This window comes from Lampris incognitus, chromosome 8 (genome assembly GCF_029633865.1).
Source record: "Lampris incognitus isolate fLamInc1 chromosome 8, fLamInc1.hap2, whole genome shotgun sequence".
NCBI classification, from domain to species: Eukaryota; Metazoa; Chordata; class Actinopteri; order Lampriformes; family Lampridae; genus Lampris; species Lampris incognitus.
Window position 1 is genome coordinate 60068625 of NC_079218.1, and position 23703 is coordinate 60092327.

A 23703-nucleotide genomic window follows, 5' to 3' on the forward strand; every position below is an offset into this window, starting at 1 on the left:
GCAGGGCGGATATCAGCAGGGTGGATATCAGCAGGGTGGATATCAGCAGGGCGGATATTAGCAGGGCGGATATTAGCAGGGTGGATATTAGCAGGGTGGCTATTAGCAGGGTGGATATTAGCAGGGCGGATATCAGCAGGGTGGATATCAGCAGGGCGGATATTAGCAGGGCGGATATTAGCAGGGCGGATATCAGCAGGGTGGATATCAGCAGGGTGGATATCAGCAGGGCGGATATCAGCCCATGCTGATGTATGGCGGTGTGTCCCTATTAATGGCATTGGCTGGTTTTACTAATATTAAAGTTGTTGGTTTTTAAAAATGTGTCCACCACTTTATTATTCTCAGAACCTGATGGTTTTGGACATGGTCCATCTGTCCAGTTTTGGGGGTTTGATATTTTATAATTGCATTTCTGAAGTGATTTTATTGGTTCTTTGTGTGTGTGTGTGTGTGTGTGTGTGTGTGTGTGTGTGTGTGTTCAGGTGGACCTGTTCCAGCTGCAGGTGAACACACTTAGACGTTATAAGAGACACTACAAGCTGCAGACGAGGCCCGGCCTAAACAAGGCCCAGCTGGCGGAGGTAAGCACACGGTCACATGTCTTGTTTGTTCATCTAATGTGTGGTCGGTGTGTTCCTTCACCATCATGCACTGTGTGTCAGGACCTGTTGTCTTTATGTTTCTTACTGTATACTGTGAAAGACTTAAAGCTGAAACTGTGTCTCTGTAATGTGGTTTAATGTTGTTTGCAGATGTCTGTAGATGGTGTAGACTGTGGAGTCCTGGTCTGTAGATGGTGTAGACTGTGGAGTCCTGGTCTGTAGATGCTGTAGACTGTGGAGTCCTGGTCTGTAGATGGTGTAGACTGTGGAGTCCTGGCCTGTAGATGCTGTAGACTGTGGAGTCCTGGCCTGTAGATGCTGTAGACTGTGGAGTCCGGGTCTGTAGATGGTGTAGACTGTGGAGTCCTGGCCTGTAGATGGTGTAGACTGTGGAGTCCTGGTCTGTAGATGGTGTAGACTGTGGAGTCCTGGTCTGACATGTTAGCTCTTCTTTGGTGTGTCCTCTTGGCCAGCGTCTGTTTAGTTTCCCCAAAGTACAAGTCACGGCAATCCTCCTGGTACTTAACAGCTACACTATATTGCTCTGTTTGTGTCGGGGGACCTGATCCTTGGGGTGGACCAACTTCTGGTGCAGTGTGTTTTGGGGCTTGAAAGCAACTGAGAGGTGGTGTTTGGAAAATACGTGTCACAACTGTCTGACACTCCCACCACATACAGAATCACCACTGGTTTACACTTAGACAGCTGTTGTCCTTCTCCTCTCTTGTATCAGCTGGTGCACTGTTTGGGGTCTTCCTGGCTTTGACAAACGCCCAGTTAGGATAACCACACTTATCCAGGGCCTGTTTAATGTGGGATTTCTCCTCTTCCCCGGCCACTGTGTCGGTGGGGACGTTGTCAGCTTGGTGGTCCAGCGTTCTGATGACTCCTAGTTTTTGCCCCAGTGGATGATGAGAGTCAGACCTTAAGCACTGATCAGTATGTGTTGGTTTACAGAACAAATGTCCCCCATCACCAATTACAACTTCACAGTGTAAGCAGACTACCCTGTCATGTTCCACATCCTCCCTGGTGAACTTGATGTGGTGTCCACAGAGTTGATGTGGTCGGTGAAATGTGCTACATCCTGAGATTTAATTTTATCTAGATATGGACCGATCATCGGCCTGGCAGATCAGCTCCAATATTCAGCATTTTTATGATTGTTGGAATAATTTTTCATCTGATTGCTTTAAAAATGTGCTGCGTTGTCTCTGATGCAGCTGCCTCTCTCTGTCTGTAGTCACCACTCTGTCTGTAGTCACCAGTCGGTGGTCTTGAGCAGTATCCCACCCGCAGCACTATCTGATTGGGTACATATCACAAGTAATAGCCTATCAGTGCCCATTTGCAGAGCTGAGCAGCTGTGGTGACAAACTGAGCCGTGTTTCGAAGGTGATGGGGCAGATCATAGAAAGTTGAATTAGTTGTCCAGATGAACTGATTCAGCTTTCTGTGGTTTTCTTACCTGGAGTACTAAGCATGCATAAAGACACTAGGGCAGCAGGTACTGCCGGAGTTGCAATAAACATCACAATCCTCTACGCTGAAGTTGCAAAAACACCACAAAAAGTAAATGAACTTAACTGTGTCAAGTTATGTGAAATGATTTTATGTGAAATGATTTCACATAACTTGACACAATTACATCGTTACTTACTTTTCCCAAGTGTAATCGGTTTCTAAATTTTTTTAAGTAAACCTAACTTTTAGAATTTGTGGTGGAGTGCAGTGCCTCTTCATCCAACCTTCACACTCGACTCAAAAGAATACTGGTGTAATCCCCCCTCCGACCACAGTGTGGGTTGCAATGGCAGCGTGGCGCTGTTCGTGTTTCCACTCGGGGACCCCATTGAAAGTGAAGAAGCAGAATTTATTGTGACTAACGTTGCTGAAACGTTACTGCTTGCAGCTTTCTCCTGAGCTGCTCATCCAAACAGTTCCACACTCGACACAGCACTTCCTGGGTCCTCAGCAGTACTCCCGCCAAGTGTGAAGTCGATGGGACGAACAGTTGTCGAGAAAATTCCGTCCCTTATCAGTCCAGTACTGAATCAGTAAGGGACGTGGTTTGTCCCGTGTTTCGTACACATTGTTTCATGTGTACACCAGGTCTTCAAGGTAACATCAAGTATAATCAGACCAGTTCTAAAAGCGGATGGAGAAGTTTAATGTCAGTGGTGAGCTACAGACCGACAAGCTCTGCGTGCTGTGTGAGACTGCAGCATCAAGCCGTCATTGCTGCCATTAGGCCTGACTCAGGGGTTGCCTTGTACAGTTAGACACAGCAGCCTCATCCGCTAGCAGCTACTGACGGTTACCTTTGTTTGGAATGGACACAGTGTTACGTTTGTGACGTTTGTCTTGTTGTCCAACAGTCAGTATAAAAGAAAGTTTGTTACACTTGTAACATTGTACTTCTAAGTGCTTTTGTTATTTTGTCTTGCAGTAAAGCACACAAACCGTGTGTACCAGCATATTGGATTCCCAAAAATGCATTACATCATTGGGGGGGGGGGGGGTGTAAGACTCTCTCTCTCTCCCCCTCCCTCCCCAGCTTGGTTGGAGGGGGGCAGGGAGCTTGGGGGGTGTCCCTTATTTCTCCACATAGATGGTGGCCACTTTAGGACATACATACATACATACATACATACATACATACATACATACAGACAGACAGACAGACAGACAGACAGACAGACAGACAGACAGACATGCATACTGACAGACAGGCTGGCAGGCATACAGACAGACAGACATACATGCATACATACATACAGAAAGACAGGCATACAGACATAAATACATACGTACAGACAGACAGACAGGCAGTCAAGTATACAGACAGACAGACAGACAGACAGACAGACAGACAGACAGACAGACAGACAGACAGAAAGACAGGCATACAGACAAAAATACATACGTACAGACAGGCAGTCAAGTATACAGACAGACAGACAGACAGACAGACAGACAGACAGACAGACATGCATACAGACAGACAGACAGACAGACAGACAGACAGACAGACAGACAGACAGACATGCATACAGACAGACAGACAGACAGACAGACATACATGCATGCATACAGACAGGCATGCAAGCATGCATGCAGGGGCGTGGCGAGGGGGTGCAGAGGGTGCAATGCACACAGGCGCCGCATTAGCAGGGGCGCCAAAAGGCCGTACGCAAAAATATATATAATTAAAAACTACAACATGTAACTATATATTCTAGTCCAAAATTCTCCTCTGAGTAATAATATTTATATGTATTACACTTTTGAAACACAAACAGGCCTATAACCAGAAATGGTTTACTGTACACTGTACTTTTGGCGCCCCCGCTGATGCAGCGCCTGTGTGCATTGCACCCTCTGCATCCCCCCCCGTTGTGCCCCTGCATGCAGACAGACAGGCATGCATGCATACATACAAGCAGGCAGACAGACCGACAGACAGGCATGCATGCATGCAGACAGACAGACGGACATGCATACACACATACATACGCACATCCATACATTCATACACACACACACATGCATACATACATACATACATGCACACATACATGCATACATACATACATACATGCACACATACATGCATACATACATACATGCACACATACATGCACACATACATGCACACATACATGCATACATACATACATGCACACATACATGCATACATACACACACACATACATAGATACATACAGACATACAGACAGACATGAATGCATACATACAGGTATGCAGACAGACATAGATATATACAGGCAGACATACATACAGGCATGCAGACATACATACACACATACAGGTATGCAGACAGACAGACATTTTAGTGAGCTCGGAAGGCGATGGTCATATTAACATAAGCTAATGTTGTGTCTGGTAGAGCTAACTTGACTGTGAACATCAACAAGTTTATTTGTTGATCCATAATGTAGCAGCTGACTAGCAGAAGTCACGTGACATGCTACAACATGACTTCTGCTGCTGGGAGCTCCCTGCACCTGGTGTTTTAAGATGAGGAAAAGTTCTCCTTTAATTAAACGTATGCTTACAGGCATTTCAGCAACATGTAGACACCAGTCGGTTATTGGTCTGCTTGATTACTAATAACCAGTATTGGTCCTGAAAAAAACGTATCAGTCAACCCCTACTTTTAAAGTGTCCCTCCAGACACGTTTTAAACTTTAAAAATACTCTTGAGATGGTTAATATCTTATTTAACCTGGTTTTCAGAATGTAGAAAATAATAAAAACCTGAAAAGGGGCTGGAAGCACATCTGCTGTTTCTCCCTCACTGAGACATTCAAGATGTATGAATATGTAAACATCATGCCTCGCAGCCTGCCCGCCACCGCTGCTTGCCCTCGGTTGACCGGCGTGTGCATGAAGACGGCTAGCATCGGAGCAAACATGGCATAGATTCAGCCATACATGTTTGAGCCTCAGTCAGACCTGGACCCAGACTCTGTCGTGCAGTTTCAGAATGGTAATTGTAGTCAGCATCTTTTATTTGTTTGTGTTGCTAGCTTGTAACAGGCAGTGGCTGACACACCAGTGGTCATGAAACACACAATAATATCTGCTACGATGTTCCAGTGTGTTCACCTTGTCACATAATTGTATACCAGATGTCTAGTCAAAGTTTGCAGAAAGATACATTCCCTCTGGCTGTGATTTTTGTATTACGTACGTGTAATATCTGCTTATCTCGATAGCCAACAAGCTTGCCTGGGAACTGGCTCACTGGCAGTGGTCTAAAATTCAAAACCGCAGAGATGTCTGGGCAAGGCGACCCACAACGCACCTGAGTTTGTGGTTCTGAGAGTCTTGTTTGGATCCAAGCCCGGAAAGCACCGGAGGGGGTAAACCCCCACCGCTGATGGCTCCCGACACTGCCTCGTCAGCCCTCGGAGCGCACGACGACGGACACTTTAGCGGCGCAGCCAGAGCAGGGAAGGGACCCATGTGAGCCCAGTCAAGATCGGAGTCCAGACTAGAAAAGAGGTTTACATTGCACACAGCGCTGTTTCTCGGGTGAAGAACGACACACCTCAGACCGCCATCATCCTTTCATATGGCTGAACTTCTTTGAAACGTTAGCTAAATACATAGTTTACAGTTTTACTAAACAACTAGCAGCCGCTAACGAAAATCTAACATAGTTAATGCTATTCATAAGTCACAAAAGAGCTGTTAGATGCAGAAAGCTTTCACTTGACTTTTGGTTGAGTAAAAGAAATACATAAATTACGTACTGACTCCCACTCGCTGTCGCAGTCCTAGGATAAATACTTGGCGCAGCATCGGACTTCAAGACCGGTTTCTCGTGAAAACCCAGTGACTTTTGCATGAGGTTTTGGAAACACTCCTCACTGAAATGAGCATTGCAGATACGCAGTCCTTCCAGGTCTGTAGGCCTGTGAGCCTGATGTCTGCAATTCAGTTCCAACCATTTCAGCACTATAGTGGGATTTTTTGGTAGATAGTGGGAGGAAGGTCCAGGGTCTGATTTATATCCAAAAACTGCACACTCTGCCTTGTTTGCTGTCAAAACTTTCACTATGCTAATGCAAACTCACACTCTGTATTGAAAAGTCCACTCTGCACAGGAGGTTTCAGGTTTCTTTGCCCGCCCTGCATTTGCAATTAGGCCGCAATTGGCTTTCTGATTTGTGACGTACCAAATCTAGCTTGCCTGGGGTGCGTTTGAATCTCAGATTTTAGGGAAGTGTACAGACAGCTCCTCCTCCAGTAGAGGAATGTCAAACACCATTCTAGTGACAAACTTTGCACAGATACAAGCAGTATAGTCATGGCCAGACATTTTAGGGTATACAAACGTGAGAAAAACACATTTGTGAGTGGAGGGGTACTTTAATACAGATGTTGTCCACTTACCTGAACAAATGGCTAGTTGGTGTCTCTGGATAGGACATCAGAGCCCTCGTTTCTACTTCCTCCATGTGCAAATTGGCAACTGTAGGTGAAACTGGGGAACCCATAGTGAAGTACGTGGACTGAGGGATAAGGGTGGGGATACCTGCAGTCAGCTGAGACTGATGAAGTCACTTAGATGCATGATGAAACATGATTCCCACTAAACTTTGTGTCCAAATGAACTGATTCAGCTTTCTGGGATTTCCTTACCTGGATTATGGAGCATGCATCAAGACTTCGTGAGAGGGTATTAGTATCTTGGGCTGCACTGATCTCATTGTCTTTGAAACAAACCAGTGCTTTTCAGTGGTCGGAGAGCAATTCTGTAATGATTTTAAGTTATATTAGATGTTGGTCTCAGCCAACATGGCTTATTTTGAGTGAGTGGTGCTTTAGAGGTTTGTTGTACCCATCGGCTCTATAGAATAACTGGATGGAGCAGCTTTGACATCACTAATTGTTTTCTGAAGGGGAATTTTAAAGCCTAAAGTTTGGCTTTATGCTCGCTGACATCTTGTCAGTTCTTGGAGCCAGAAAATCCAAATTTGGGAAACTGTTTGAAGCATAGGTGGAGCTGGGGTGGGACCTCGGTTGCAGACAGATTGACAGGTCTGTCAGTCAAGGCAGACACGCCTTGACTGACAGTTCCTTAGGGCCCTGACACACCAGGCTGACGGTCGGCCGTCGGTGAGCGTCTTTGACCCTAGTTTTTGCAGTGTGTCCCACACTGTCGGCACTAGTCGACCCCTGTTGGCAGCTTTTCGGCCAATTCAGCGTGTTGAATTGGCAGAGCCTGTCGGTGAGAGAAATCACTCTGATTGGCTATTCAGCTTAGCAAATCAGTGCAGAACGTAAATGCTCTTTGGCCGTCGGCTGCAGTCTTTGCGGTGCATTCAAGTGCTACCTTTTGGCCCAGATGGCAGGTGACATGAGGCGACACAACAGTCGGCCTTTGTCGCCACTAATAGATGGCAGCTTTTTCGTAAGTTTAGATACAGTGTCAAAGAGAAATCTGGGGTTATGTTTATTAATATTGATTAAGTGAGAGTGATACGCTGCTTTTGCAGCAGATAAAGCACACTTCATATCATCTCATCTCATCTTCAGCCACTTTTCCGGGGTCGGGTCACGGTAGCAACAAGCTAAATAGGGCACTCCAGACATCCCTCTCCCCAGCAACACCCTCCTGCTCCTCCTGGGGGATCCCAAGGCGTTCCCAGACCAGATTGGACATGTAGTCCCTCCAGCACATTCTGGGTCTATCCTGGGGTCTCCTCCCAGTTGGCCATGCCCAGTAAACCTCCAAAGGAGGGCGCCCAGGAGGCTTCCTAATCAGATGCCCGAACCATCTCTACTGGCTTCTTTCGGTGCGAAGGAGCAGCATCTCTAGTCCGGCGGCTCTAAAGCACACTTGCATCTCTATAAACACTCATGCCAAGATAGGTGAAACATTTCTGATTTCGATTTTCACCATTTATGTTTCAGTCTCCTGCAGGTCTGCTTAAGAGCACGTGTCTCATCATAAACCAGGGTGTAGGCCTCTTTAGTCGCCTAGCTCTGGTAGTGAGAGGTGCAACTGAATCGAGGAGACTAGAGAGGGCCACATTTAAGTCACTAGTGAAATTTTCAACAGAGTCATTTACCACAGTGAAAGGAGCCAAGACTTCAGGCAGCTGCTGGCCAAATGCAGCTACAGTGAAGGGAACAATGTGGTGAGTGGCAATTGCATCTGTGCTGACATTAACTGGACAGGCCAATAAAGCTTCAAACTTGATGAGAAAATGATCTGACACAGCAGATGTGGTTGGCAAGACATTCAGATCAGAAACAGCTATTCCTTTAGATAAAACCAAATCAAGGGTGTTACCACTGCAATGAGTCGACTCCTGAACAAACTGAGTGAACCCAAAAGTATCAACTAGTGCCAGAAAGGCTTTACTTACTTATTCAGATGAATATTGAAATCACCCAGAATTATAATCTCATCAGAGTGAGTAACAAGACCTGAGACAAATTCTCCAAATTCTTCAAGAAATAATGAGTAACAGCAGGAGGCTGATAGAGTATCACAATCTGGACTGAGCCGAGTCTATTCATGGCTGAGAGAGATGGACCCAGAACAAGAGACTCAAAAGACTGGAGTTTAGAGTCAAGTCTAGAAGTCAGATTGAAAATAGATTTATATATTAAGGCAACACCCCCACCTTGTTTATTTGCCTGAGCTACATGGGCATAAGTATAGTCAGGTGGGGAAGCTTCATTTAAGGGAAGGAAAACATTTGGTTTCAGCCCTGTTTCACATAACCCAGTCATATCAAAACTATGTTCAAGAATCAGATCATTTATTAGTAAGGCTTTGGTAGACAGTGATCTGATATTTATGAAACCAAATTTAAGCATCTTGTGGAAGTGATCAGTAGTAGGCAGAACTTTAGAGCTACCAATAGGTGAAATATTAATTGGAATTAGACACCTTGTATTATTAGTTGACAATTTTGATTACCGACGCTTTGGACAATATGTGGTCACACTTTTGATAACATTAATGTTTGATTCTGTAGATTATAAGGTACTTCGTTGCACATTTCACCACCACCAATGGCAGGAATAATTACTAGATTATTGTGATTCACACATTTAGGAGAGGAGAGCTTGGGAGCAATACAGCAGGGTAGGGAGACGATCTCAATATTATCGACGAAGTTGTCAGTCTGATAATCTACACTGTGAGAAATTCCCTTTTTTTTTTACAATTTATTTCTGATTTTTCCCTTTTTCTCCCAATTTAGTGGCCAATCGATCCCTATTTTAATTCAAACACCCACCCTCGCACTGCATGCGTTCGCCAACTGCATCTCCCCGGCCAGCAGTATCGAAGGAGACGCCTCTCCACTTTCGTGACAAGGCGACTCCAGGCCGAACCACTGCTTTTCTGACACACCCAGAGACGCATTCATGTGACGAACACAAGCCGACTCCGCCCCCTCCCGAAGACAGCATCACCAATATTGCTGCTTCATCGAGTCCAGCCATAGTTGGATCTGACGAGACCGGGGCGCGAACCCCAGTCCCCAGTGGGCAACTGCATTGACACAAAGCCGATGCTTAGACCGCTACACCACCGCGGACCCCCACTATGAGAAATTCCCTGACTAATCATATTAATTAAACTATTTGACTCCACATCCACACTGGGTTTAAACCAAGCAGGCTCTCTAATCACCTGCAACCTGCTGAATGATAAGTCCCTAGTGTCAATCTAAATGTAAACAGCTGTCTATATTGCTAGACAAAAGAGCGGCGCCATCCCCAGTACGGTGAATGCCGTCCACTTTGAGCAGGTAAGGATGGCCCCAGAAAGAAGGCCAGTTATCCACAAAGCCAAGTCCCTACTCATTACAGTAACGAGCCAGCCAGCGGTTCATTGAGGTGACCCTACTGTATGTCTCATCATTACCCCTCATGGGTAAGGGACCAGAGACAATTAATGCCAACACATCTTTCTGACCAACTCGAGCGCCCTGATGAGGCTGGCTTTTGTGATCGCTGATTGCTTCATCCTAGCATTATTGGTGCCGACATGAATAACAATGTTGCTGAAAGTAGTGGTGCTGTGTGCCTAGGTTCCCTGATTCTCCCAGCACCCTAAGATTAGCCTCTATGTCGGAGACTCTGGCCCCGGGTAAACAGTGAACCAAGGCTGGCGACGCTAATCTAGCATTGCGGATAATGGAGTCTCCTATCACTAGCATGCATTGCTTTACTCTGTCGACAGGAATGGGAGAAGCACGCTGGCCAGTAGGACTACCAACAGGGCTGGTGAGTGGTGAAAACCAGTTTGCAGTCGGGAGAGGTGACTGCAGACAAGGCCACGTAACCGGTGGCTTGCTGTTGTGAGCCTTCCCACACCGGTAAACAGAGACAAACTCTACCACATCTGCTGACGAGGCTGAGCTATTGCTAACAATAGCAGGTCTGCTGTCAGGCCCGGGGCTACTGAGCTAGTGCTAACAATAGCAGGCCTGCTGTCAGGCCCGGGGCTAAGGCTATCTGGAGGGCCCGTCATATCTAACGTAATCCTAGCTGAAAGAAGCTGCTCTATCTCACGGATACGTCTCTCTAGTAGAGACAACCTGTCTGTGACTACGGAGCAGTCGCCACAAACTGTCATTTTAACGAGGCTGCTTTGACTGCAAATGTAATAGAGCTACCTGCTTAGCTAGGCTAAGCTCAAAGCTAGTAACAAACTAGGAATGAGTAGCTGCCTACTAAACACAAGATTCGTTTGAGAAAGAAAACTAGAGAATCTAGCGATAAGTGAACTAGGCACAGAAAATCGCTAAATCAGTAGAACAAATGAAGAGGTTAGAGCAGAATATAGAGAAGAGATCGCAAGAGAATGAGCAGCAATCATCAATCTCATGAAGGGGGAAGCCGGAAACAGCTGGACGGAACAGCAAAGAAAACCTTCCTCTCACCATTACACCACCAGCCTGGACTGTTGACACAATGCAGATTGGGGTCCATGGTTTCGTGCTGTTGGCGCCAAATTCTGACCTTACCCTACCATCGATGTACCCTAGCAGAAATTGTGTTTCTCAGACCAGGCTACTTTTTCCAGTCTTCCAACTGTCTATTTTTGGTGAGCCTGTGCCCACTGTAGCCTCTGCTTTTTGTTCTTGGCTGATAGAAGTGGAGCCCAATGTGGTCTTCTGCTGTTGTAGCCCATCCACCTCAAGGTTTGACGTGTTGTGCATTCTGAGATGCTTTTCTGCTCACTACAATTGTTCAGAATGGTTATCTGAGTTAATGTAGCGTTTCTGTCAGTTCAAACCAGTCTGGCCATTCTCCGTTGACCTCTCTCATCAACAAGGTGTTTCTGTTTGCAGAACTGCCTCTGGATTTTTCCCCCCCACACTATTCTGAGTAAACTCTAGAGGCTGCTGTGCATGAAAATCCCAAGAGATTGGCAGTTGCAGAAATACTCAGACCAGCTCGTCTAGCACCATTAATCATGCCATGGTCAAAATAACAGAGATCACCCCCCCCCCACCCCCCCCCCGATGGTTGACATGAACATTAACATAAGCTCCTGATTCGTATCGGTATGATTTTATGCATTGCACTCCTGCCATGTGATTGGCAGATTGGATTATTGCATGAATACATAGGTGTATGTGTTCAATAAATTGCTCAGTGAGTGTATGTTGGACCAGATTTTTTTTTGTTTTTTGCTTTTTTTTGTTTTTTTTGGAACCAGCCACCTATTGGCCATGGTGGAACTGCAGTTTAAGGCATTTCCACATTGGCTTCATCTTCCAGCCCTAGCGGTTCACCGCTTGGTTGTACCAAACAGGCCTTTTCCTTAGTTCACTTGTTCAGAATAGATGTAGGTCCTGAAGGGGTCTGTTGCTTTATGGTTTTATCTGTCACATACTTGCTGAAGTTCAAGACCATTGGGCTCAGGAGGCCTGTTTTATAATTTTAGAGGATACTTGGATGAGACAAAATTTTTGTTTTTCATTGTCTTTAGAAATTCAAAGTTTCTCATTCGGTATGACATCAGCATGTTGGTTTTTTACGACATCTACACCCGCATCTGCAGCAAGCTTACATTCTTCTGACTCCACTTCATGTGCAGATGGCCAATGTCTAAGGGTCTAATTCATCTCCTCCACTGTTAAAGAGCTCTCTTAGGATTCTGAGTGTATGCCCCTCCTCTCTCTCCTCCAGCCCTGGCTCCACACAACTTACTTCCTGTGATATATGTAGCGCGTCGGGCCCTATTCCGGACTAATTGGTTGTGGAGCAATCATTAGAGGAGCTCACCTGATTCGACAGATGGGCTCCATGTAATCCTGCAGCTGGTTCGACCTTTATCCTTAAAAAATATCCTTTCTATGTAGTGCGTCCAACCGCAACCCCCTCAGTCGAGGGTCAGGGCTCCAGATGGATTGTTAGCTCAGCCAGCCAAACGGTGGGAAGCAATGAATGCTGTACGCTGAATGTTTGGCCAGGCTTTCGGACAGGTTCGGGCCCCCATTAATGAGCCTTACACGTCATTAATAAAACAGCAGTCAACAGCGAGCGACCAATTACAGCCATCCCCGTGCCGGGTCCTTCAGTGGAACCAGGAGCCCCTAACTGGAGCCGTGTGAGAGGAAAAGAGGGTGTTTGTCTGCTGCCCTCCCAAAGCTTATTTTCCTTTTTAACAGCCTGGAGGTGGGGTCGGATTCAGCCTGGATTAATTGTCTCCTATGGGGAAATTACCCTCCTACCGTCTGCGTCTTCTGTGAAATGATCGTTCTCTGTTGGGACTTGAACTATAATCTGATTACGATATGTCATGTGTTTTTGTAATCTGCCCATGATTTAGATGTTCTCTGAATGTTTAAGCAAACATTTGATATTTTCCCCCGTCTCTGTCTGGGTTAGTCTTAGGTATCAGGTCCAGATATGTCTAAAACCACAAATTCAGTAGTTGCACACAAGTGATTAGGATCTCTGCCGGTCATGTTGCCCAGCAGATGTCAGTGCAGCTAGAAAGAACCCTGGCTGAGGTCTCCACGTCAGGAGCTGAGAAACGAGGTTTGAACCGGGAGGAGAAAAGTAAAACGTGGAAAAGTTGTTCATTGGAAATGGGTATAGGAGTCTTGCACAGATGTAGGTTTGATTGATCCTGATCTCTGCCTTTGTTCCTTGATGCTCCATTCACAGGAGGACACGGTGGGTCTGATGTAGTCCAAACATGGTGAGCCTGGAAGTAACGCCAGGTTACTCCCAACGCCATTCAGCACATAGTAGCACCGTTTTATTTTTGGTTTTTTGTTTGTTTTTTGTTTTTTTAAATGTGTTTCCAAAACTGTAAACACATGTTTAGAAATGTGGGCTCGGACAGGTAACTATAGCAACAACCATCTATGTCTAATAAGACTTGTGTGCACTTTTCAATCAAGTTAGGTTGAAGAAAAGTGAAGAATAACTTGATAAATTACAGTTTACAACTAGCTAGGCTGCCTGTGTGGTGTGGCCGTTGCTTTATTGGAAGGTAGTTAACCCAGTATCACGGCACGCTGGTCTCTGGCATCGCTGGCCGAGCATTACTGGCTTTTACCAGCTGTGTGTCCAGCTTTGACCGAGCGTTACTGGGTTTTACCAGCTGTGTGTCCAGCTTGGACTGAGCATTACTGGGTTTTACCAGCTGTGTGTCCAGCTTTGACTGAGCATTACTGGGTTTTACCAGCTGTGTGTCCAGCTTGGACCGAGCATTACTGGGTTTTACCAGCTGTGTGTCCAGCTTTGACCGAGCGTTACTGGGTTTTACCAGCTGTGTGTCCAGCTTGGACCGAGCATTACTGGGTTTTACCAGCTGTGTGTCCAGCTTGGACTGAGCATTACTGGGTTTTACCAGCTGTGTGTCCAGCTTGGACCGAGCATTACTGGGTTTTACCAGCTGTGTGTCCAGCTTGGACTGAGCATTACTGGGTTTTACCAGCTGTGTGTCCAGCTTGGACTGAGCATTACTGGGTTTTACCAGCTGTGTGTCCAGCTTTGATTGCAAATAAGACAATTAGTTAAGTTTTCCTCAGATATCCAACACAAGAATCTACCTTAAGTCCTCTTTAAGGTACAGGAACAAAGTGAATTTACCGAGCAGGTGGAAGTTGGAGAGTTTCTTGTGTGAGGCATATGTACACCATGTGAAGCTGTGCTTTTTCACCAGGCCACCACCCATAACTAACCAGTCAGTCACTGATGATGTTAATGAACCCACCCCCCATAATTAACCAGTCAGTCACACTGATGATGTTGGTGAACTCACCACCCATAACTAACCAGTCAGTCACACTGATGATGTTGATGAACCCACCACCCATAACTAACCAGTCAGTCACACTGATGATGTTAATGAACCCACCACCCATAACTAACCAGTCAGTCACTGATGATGTTAATGAACCCACCACCCATAACTAACCAGTCAGTCACTGATGATGTTAATGAACCCACCACCCATAACTAACCAGTCAGTCACTGATGATGTTAATGAACCCACCACCCATAACTAACCAGTCAGTCACACTGATGATGTTAATGAACCCACCACCCATAACTAACCAGTCAGGCACTGATGATGTTGATGAACCTACCACCCATAACTAACCAGTCAGTCACACTGATGATGTTGGTGAACCCACCACCCATAACTTACCAGTCAGTCACACTGATGATGTTGGTGAACCCACCACCCATAACTAACCAGTCAGTCACACTGATGATGTTGGTGAACCCACCACCCATAACTAACCAGTCAGTCACTGATGATGTTGATGAACCCACCACCCATAACTAACCAGTCAGTCACTGATGATGTTGATGAACCCACCACCCATAACTAACCAGTCAGTCACTGATGATGTTGATGAACCCACCACCCATAACTAACCAGTCAGTCACACTGATGATGTTAATGAACCTAGCACCCATAACTAACCAGTCAGTCACTGATGATGTTGATGAACCCACCACCCATAACTAACCAGTCAGTCACACTGATGATGTTAATGAACCTAGCACCCATAACTAACCAGTCAGTCACTGATGATGTTGATGAACCCACCACCCATAACTAACCAGTCAGTCACACTGATGATGTTGGTGAACCCACCACCCATAACTAACCAGTCAGTCACTGATGATGTTGATGAACCCACCACCCATAACTAACCAGTCAGTCACTGATGATGTTGATGAACCCACCACCCATAACTAACCAGTCAGTCACTGATGATGTTGATGAACCCACCACCCATAACTAACCAGTCAGTCACACTGATGATGTTAATGAACCTAGCACCCATAACTAACCAGTCAGTCACTGATGATGTTGATGAACCCACCACCCATAACTAACCAGTCAGTCACACTGATGATGTTAATGAACCTACCACCCATAACTAACCAGTCAGTCACACTGATGGTGTTGGTGAACTCACCACCCATAACTAACCAGTCAGTCACTGATGATGCTGAGGAACTCAATCTCTCTTCTCTCTCCACCAACCTCTCTCCTGCAGACTGTGAGTCGTCACTTCAGGAACATTCCGGTGAACGAGAAGGAGACCTTGACCTATTTTATTTATATGGTGAAGAGCAGCAAGAGCCGTCTGGACCAGAAGGCAGACGGCAGCAAACAGCTGGACTAAACGTCACAGCAGCGACTTCCACAGAAACACACAACAGCAGTCCACAGCTACGGTTGTCATCCGCTATGTCAGCATCATCAAACACCACAGCCACCGCCAGTCCAACAAACAATGCCCATCAAGACAAGTAGCAGTCCATCTGCACCCACCAGCCACAGCTACCACAACCCTCCACACAGTCGTCCTCAGCAGCATACAGGCGTCAAGCACAATAACAAAAAGCACTTTGACCAACACACAAGCATCCATCCTCTTCTAACCACCATCTGTTCCTCCGCTGCCGGGCCGGGAAGGGGACCCCCGGGTTCTCTTAAAGGGAAGAGCATGTCAGAACACCTCCATCTCTTTGACTCTTCTTCCTTTAAATGTGTTGCCCCTGTTGGTCCTCATGACCCAGATCCAGCAGAACTCACTCCGGCAGGTCTACCACACGATGCAGTCGGGTGGCTCTCGGAGTCGTACGCAGCACCAGAATTGTGGTCTTTAAGAACCGGTTTCAACAGAAAAACAAATCCTAGTGTGGGGATCTCTGAATCGGTTGTTGGCTTTGAGGAGCACGTGTGCCAAACCGGAGTGAGTCTGTTGTATCGTGATGTTGTTTTGTTTGTTTGTTTGTCAGCTTGTTGAGTGGGTTGTTGGACAGAAAGTAGTACGTTGGTACATCAGCCTAACACACTGAAGCTTGTGGTCGTCCACTCGGCACAGAAGATGAACTGAACCCTTGGCGTACAGGGTGCCAGGCCCTGCTGTGACGGAGCGGGCGGTGGACCGTCTGCAGGCACGGCAGGACCTGTGCAGAACTCGGCTCTGCTGCCTGCCCACTCTCCTCCCACCTGCCTCACCGCGTGACCGCCGATGCTGAATGGTGTCGCGTTGACCTTTGAACCAGACCTTCCTTTTCTCAAGTCAGAATATATAAACACAAATGCCACATAGCAGAGTTTCTTTTAGTCCGCGCCCGGAAAGGCTCGATGACGACTTCACAACAGATATTTCCCTCTGCTGTGAAATATCTGTTGTGAAGGTGGACTTTCCAGCACCCCCCAGCCGATTCTTCTGTGTCACCAGACTTGTGTTGTTTGCCTGCTTTTGTGTGTTTTTAGTTTTGTGCAGCTGAATTCTAACCTAAGTGTGTGTCACATTACTAGCACTATTTGTATTCCACTATTTAAAGTCGGTGTTTCCTGTCACTGAAGCTGATCTGAGTCAACAGCCTTCCACCTACGTGACCGGCCACTGGAGACCCCCCCCCCCCGCAGAATCACCCTGGAGATCCTGGGGGTCTTTGAAAGGTGTGTGTGTGTGGGGAGGGGGGGTTGTTTGTGTGTGTGTGTGTGTGTGGGGGGGGGGTCTCGGAACTTCCAACCGGTGGTTTATAATTAGAAACAATACTGGGCAAATTAAGTTATGAACGTGTGTTTAGGTTTCATTTTTACAATCGGCTGCCCAACCCCACAAGCCCAGCACGTGCAGATGTCTGCTAATGTTCTATCAACGCACCCGGTCCAACATGTGATTATAGCGCCACCTGTGGAATTGGCCCAACAGCTGATCTGTTTGTTTTTCCATCGTGCAGAGAAATATTTGTCATGTTCTCTGATTGACGGTCGTTACTTTTTTATCTCCTCTTCCACTTTGGTCAAACCCTGTGGTTCAGTAGAGCACAGATGAGATGTGCTTCCACCGAAAACGACGGACAGTATTTAGTTCGTCAGGGCTGAAGGTTGTCATGGCGACAGAATGTAAACTGGAATGAAATCATGTGACATGTTAAATTAACAGACTGTTTTTGCTTGACCCATCTTATCCCAAACAGAATTTGGCTGTGCAACACCACTGGGTGGGCCATGTGATGCTGTAGCAGCTAGCTACAGCTTCTGTAGCTAGCTGCTACAGAAGCTGTAGCTAGCTGCTACAGGCGCTGTAATTAGCTGCTGCTACAGACACTGTGGCTAGCTGCTACAGATGCTGTAGCTAGCTGCTACATATGTTTTAGCTAGCTGCTGCTGCTGATGCTGTAGCTTACTGCTACAGATGCTGTAGCTAGCTGCTGCTGCTGATGCTGTAGCTTACTGCTACAGATGCTGGGCTGCCTGTAGCAGCAGCTAGCTACAGCATCAGCAGCGCAGCACCTGTAGCAGCAGCTAGCTACAGCATCCGTAGCAGCAGCTAGCCACAGTATTTAGCTGCTACTGCTGAACGTCTGTAGACGAGGCAAAGGTTGGATTGAATTCTAATGTACTGTTGAAGTCTGCAGGTGATGGAATATTGTTTTGTTTTGTTTGGTTTTTGGGGGGGATCAAAATCCCAAATGGGAGCTTTGTCTGTTAGTACACAGGTGTGTATGCAGCCCCGTTCCACATCTTATTTAACTTTGATTTTCTTTTTCCCACCACACTGAGTTTGTGATGACCTGATTTTCAAGTGTCTGACATATTTTGGGTTTGGCTTGTAGGTTTGTTAGTGCCAAGTAGAAATCCTCCTTATCTGTTAACATATAGGCCACGTCGCATTACTCTCTCTGTTGTATTAGAAGTACATATTTAAATATGACTGCTTATTGCTCCGAGTAATAAATGTATTGTACAGACAGGAGCGGTGTCATAACTTTCTTGACTCTGGGTGGTTTTGGGGTTTGACGTGTGTTCGAGCTCAGCACAGACGCATGATGGATGTCACTCAATGTTACGTTTATATTGAAATGAACAAGAGTTGAAACGTTGCAAACTCCAGACATTCGTTTTACATGATGTTTGGAGAAAATCAGAAATGGCTTGTAAAAGGTTGTAGCCTCATTGAGGGAGGTGTGTGTGTGTGTGTGTGTGTGTGTGTGTGTGTGTGTGTGTGTGTGTGTGTGTGTGTGTGTGTGTGTGTGTGTGTCTCTCTCTCTCGTTGTGTCGGTGTGTTGCAGTACTCAGCAGTGACCACAAGGTGTCTTGTGAGTCGTGAGACGTTTGACTTTATGGGCTTTTCTCTCAAAACATCAACATTTGTGCGTCCAGATGAACTGTTTCCAGATGTTCGCCAGCTGTAAGCAAGATATTTATGGTGCTGCTGCTGCTGTTAAGAGCATTATTTCTGTGGTAGGTTGTGGCTGGCGAGGAGCCAGCATACATGTGTTGTGTAGCAGCGACTGATAAAATATTGGTCTTAATTATTGATTACAAAACCTTTAGCCATCATCACTTGTCCAGACTGTGGCATAACCTCCGCTGATGTTTCCTCATCATCAGCATCATCATTATTATTATTATTGTTATTATTATTATTGTTATTGTTGTGGTTGTGGTTGTTGTGGTGGTTGTTGTTGTGTTGGAGAAACAGCCGGACTGTGTGGCGGTGCTGATGGGAATCAGGTGATCACATTGTGACTCGCTTCTCTTCAGGTTTTATTTTGTTTTGTTACTGAACAGAAAAGGCCAACAAGCTGTGAGCGGATGTGACGTGAGAGCCGGGGCTGACGCAGACACCTTACTGGGAGGATGTTCTCCCACACGACTGGGACAAATCAAACTGGTCCTGTGATGGGTTACTGGGAGGCGGGTCCTGAGAAGTGGGCCACCGTCCGTAGGATCCGCGTGATAAATTAGAGATGTGAAGCCTCTTCTCTCTCTCTCAGCGGACCAGAGAAGAGCTGCTGCTTTACACCACCATGACGACCATGACGACGACGATGATGACGATGATGACGATGATGATGACGATGACGACACAACAGTGACTCAAAAACACAAGCTAGTCTGACTGGTGGACGGTCGTTACTTATCGTTTCTGTCTCCCCACGTGTCTCCCAAGTGTCTCAGTCTGAAGTCACGTGACAATAATCTTGAGGTAGATTCAACAAGTCTGTTTTCTCTAAGAAACAACAGTCATCTGTGACGTCACAGGCGGGCTGCCGCACCATGAAGCCGACACACACACACACACACACACACGCGCGCTGAAGTCCCTTCCGCCACTACGTCCGCACTCCTCGTCCTCGTCCTCGTCCTCGTCCCCCTCCCGGAAGTGCCCCCTGGGGAAATGATGTGGCACGACAAAGTGGTTTAATTCCTGCAGGTCGGACCAGGAGCCTCTCCGCTCACTGGTGGAACTGGGAGTCACTGGTTGAGCTCCAGAGCCCAAACCTGCTGCGGCCAACCGGTCCGGCCCTTCATCTTCTTCTGGGCCCCCGAAGACTCCTGCAGACCCCCGGCCTACGCAGGTCAACACACACACACACACACACACACGCGTCAGCATACCACAAGCAGATTTAACACAGACGCACAAAGTCAATGTTGGTGCAAATACAACACTTACAAGCATCCTGTCTAATTATAACATCACATGAATATATGGTAACGCAAATATAACACTATGAATTATAACATCATATGAAAACATAACGCAAATATAACATTATGAGTTATAACATCATATGAATATATGGTAACATAAGGCAAATATAACACTGAATTATAACATCATATGAATATATGGTAACATAACATTATGAATTATAACATCATATGCAAATATGGTAACATAACGCAAATATAACACTATGAATTATAACATATGAATATATGATAACGCAAATATAACATTATGAATTATAACATCACATGAAAATATGATACTATAACGCAAATATAACACTGAATTATAACATCATATGAAAATATGATAACGCAAATATAACACTATGAATTATAACATCATATGAAAATATGATAACGCAAATATAACATTATGAATTATAACATCATATGAATATATGCTAGCATAACGCAAATATAACACTGAATTATAACATCATATGAAAATATGATAACGCAAATATAACACTATGAATTATAACATGATATGAAAATATGATAACGCAAATATAACATTATGAATTATAACATCATATGAATATATGCTAGCATAACGCAAATATAACATTATGAATTATAACATCATATGAAAATATGATAACGCAAATATAATACTATGAATTATAACATCATATGATAATATGATAACATAACGCAAATATAACACTATGAATTATAACATCATATGAAAATATGGTAACGCAAATATAACATTATGAATTATAACATCATATGATAATATGATAACATAAGGCAAATATAACATTATGAATTATAACATCATATGAATATATGCTAGCATAAGGCAAATATAACATTATGAATTATAACATCATCTGAAAATATGATAACACAACGCAAATATAACATTATAAATTATAACATCATGAAAATATGATAACATAACACGAATATAACATTATAACATATGAAAATATGATAACAACGCAAGTATAACATTATGAATTTAACATCATATGAAAATATAACGTATATGATATAACATCATATGAAAATATTACACAACGAATATAATATGTATTACAACATAATATGAAAATATAACATATATGATATAACATCATATGAAAATATGATAACATAATACGAATATGATATTATAAATTGCAACATAATATGAAAATCTAACGTATATGATATAACATAATATGAATATATAACATAATACGAATGAATTATTATAAATTACAATATAATATGAAAATCTAACGTATATGATATAACATAATATGAATATATGATAACATAATACGAATAAAATATTATAAATGACAACATAATATGAAAATATAACATAATACTAATATAATATTATAAATTACAACATAATATGAAAATATGATAACATAATACGAATATAATATTATAAATTATAACATCAGATGAAAATATAACATCCATCCATCCATTATCCAAACCGCTTATCCAACATAGTGTGGTGGGAACATAACGTATATGATATAAGATAAAATATGATACAATAAAATAAACTATAATAAAATATGACAGTAATACATATGAGATATGCTATAACATGAGAGTAAAATATAATATGATTAAATATATTACATTTTTAATTTTTAATCCAATATGATATAATATCATGATATAATATAATACCATATAATATAATATAAATATAATATAATAAAATGTGATATAGCATAAATATAATATCATATGAGTCACTATAATATAAATATGATAATAAATATGATATAACATAAATACAATATGTGATATACTATAATATAAATATAATATAATATAATAAAATAATAATAATCAAATGTATTTGCATGATATAATTAATATAAATAATATCATATAGATATGGCTAAAATATAATAATGTAAATATTGGCAATACTGTTTTTTTGCTAAGTTCGTGCCAATAGCGCAATTTGAATGTAACATAAATATTGCAATATATCATCTGGTATAATATGCATAACGAACTCGTTGTAGGTCCTTCTACTTTTTATTCGTTCATCCGTTTCATGTGTATTTATTTATCTTGCTGTGTTGCTGGTCTACGTCATGTGCCGGCGAGGCGCGCTGTGAACCAACTTTAACGACTGATGAGAACAACTCTCAACCTCGTTTGTTCACATAGAAACCGCCAAATAGAACTGAGTAGAACCCGTGTTTCAGTACAGGACTGAGTAGAACCCGTTTTTCATAACAGGACTGAGTAGAACCCGTGTTTAATAACAGGACTGAGTAGAACCCGTGTTTAATAACAGGACTGAGTAGAACCCGTGTTTAATAACAGGACTGAGTAGAACCCGTGTTTAATAACAGAACCGAGTAGAACCCGTGTTTAATAACAGGACTGAGTAGAACCCGTGTTTAATAACAGAACCGAGTAGAACCCGTATTTCATAACAGGACTGAGTAGAACTCGTGTTTAATAGCAGAACCGAGTAGAACCCGTGTTTAATAACAGAACTGAGTAGAACCCGTGTTTGATAGCAGAACCGAGTAGAACCCGTGTTTAATAACAGAACCGAGTAGAATTTGTATTTGAACATGAAAGGTCAGAACAAAGAGTTGACGGTAAAAGGAAAACATGTATCATGTCGCGCGGCGGCTCCGCGGCGGCTCCGCGGCGGCTCCGCGGCGCGCGGCGGCTCCGCGGCGCGGCGCGCGGCGTCTTTGTGTGTGTCTTTGGCCCTCCCCGTTGTTTGTCTTTGTGTTGGTTTCTTCTCGTCTGGGACGAGCAGAAGGTTCGTTAATCGAACTTCTTCACGTCCCACCGACGGTTCCCGACGTCCGCGCCGGAGCCCGCGGCGGCCGTCAGGTTTGTGCAGACTACCTATACACACAGACACACACACAGACACACAGACACACAGACGGACACACACACACAGACACAGACGGACGGACGGAGGGAGGGAGGGAGGGAGGGAGTAATGAGTGTGAGGGATGGAGGTTTACCAGCTCTCGTTTCCGTTTCAGCTCCCTGCTGTCGTACTTCTTGATGTCGGCCTTGAAGCCCTCCGTCTCTCCCGAGTCCTTGGCCAGCACCTCCATCAGGTAGGCGATGTAGCTGGTGGCCAGCCGCAGCGTCTTGATTTTGGACAGTTTGGTGTCGGCGGGGACGTTCGGTATGCACTCCCGCAGCTCCGCGAAGGCGGTGTTGATGCTCTCCGTCCTCCGCCGCTCCTTCTTCGGGCCCGCGGCTCTCCTCTTGCCCATCCGCGCGGACAGCGCGTCCAGCTGGAGGCCGTGCGGCGGCGGCGGCGGCGCGCCCGGCGCCCCCACCTCGTGCGGGTAGGAGGCCTGCAGGTGGAGGTCGGGGTGAGGCGCGTCCCCGTGGTTCAGCAGCCAGCCCTGCAGGTAGGGCGCGTCCTGGTGACACCGCTGCACGAAGGGGAAGCTGTCGTGCATCAGATGGTGGTGCTGGTAGCTGCCGATGAGGTTCATGGTCTGGACTACGGAGCTCCGCCGCCGGAGCGAGCCCCACGCGGATTCTCTTTCACCCGGGCTGCAGCTGGAGACGCTCACTGATCCGGATTCATCGGCTGTGATCTCCCCGAGT

General features: G+C 44.9%; 2 protein-coding genes across 2 annotated transcripts in view; one reads left to right on the top strand and one right to left on the bottom strand.

Moving 5' to 3' along the window:
• Nucleotides 1-18363, top strand: part of LOC130116851 (histone deacetylase complex subunit SAP30L) — a 33566-nt gene extending 15203 nt beyond the window's left edge. Inside the window, exons 3-4 of the mRNA XM_056284928.1 lie at nt 486-584; nt 15647-18363. Coding sequence (XP_056140903.1) covers nt 486-584; nt 15647-15775 — 228 coding nt within the window. The 3' untranslated portion in view covers nt 15776-18363. The remainder of the gene's footprint in view (nt 1-485; nt 585-15646) is intronic.
• Nucleotides 18364-19692: 1329 nt separating this feature from the next.
• Nucleotides 19693-23703, bottom strand: part of hand2 (heart and neural crest derivatives expressed 2) — a 4081-nt gene continuing 70 nt past the window's right edge. Inside the window, exons 1-2 of the mRNA XM_056285364.1 lie at nt 23100-23703; nt 19693-19971 (exon numbers count right to left, since the gene is read on the bottom strand). The exon at nt 23100-23703 is cut by the window's right edge and continues 70 nt beyond it. Coding sequence (XP_056141339.1) covers nt 19876-19971; nt 23100-23588 — 585 coding nt within the window. The 5' untranslated portion in view covers nt 23589-23703 and the 3' untranslated portion in view covers nt 19693-19875. The remainder of the gene's footprint in view (nt 19972-23099) is intronic.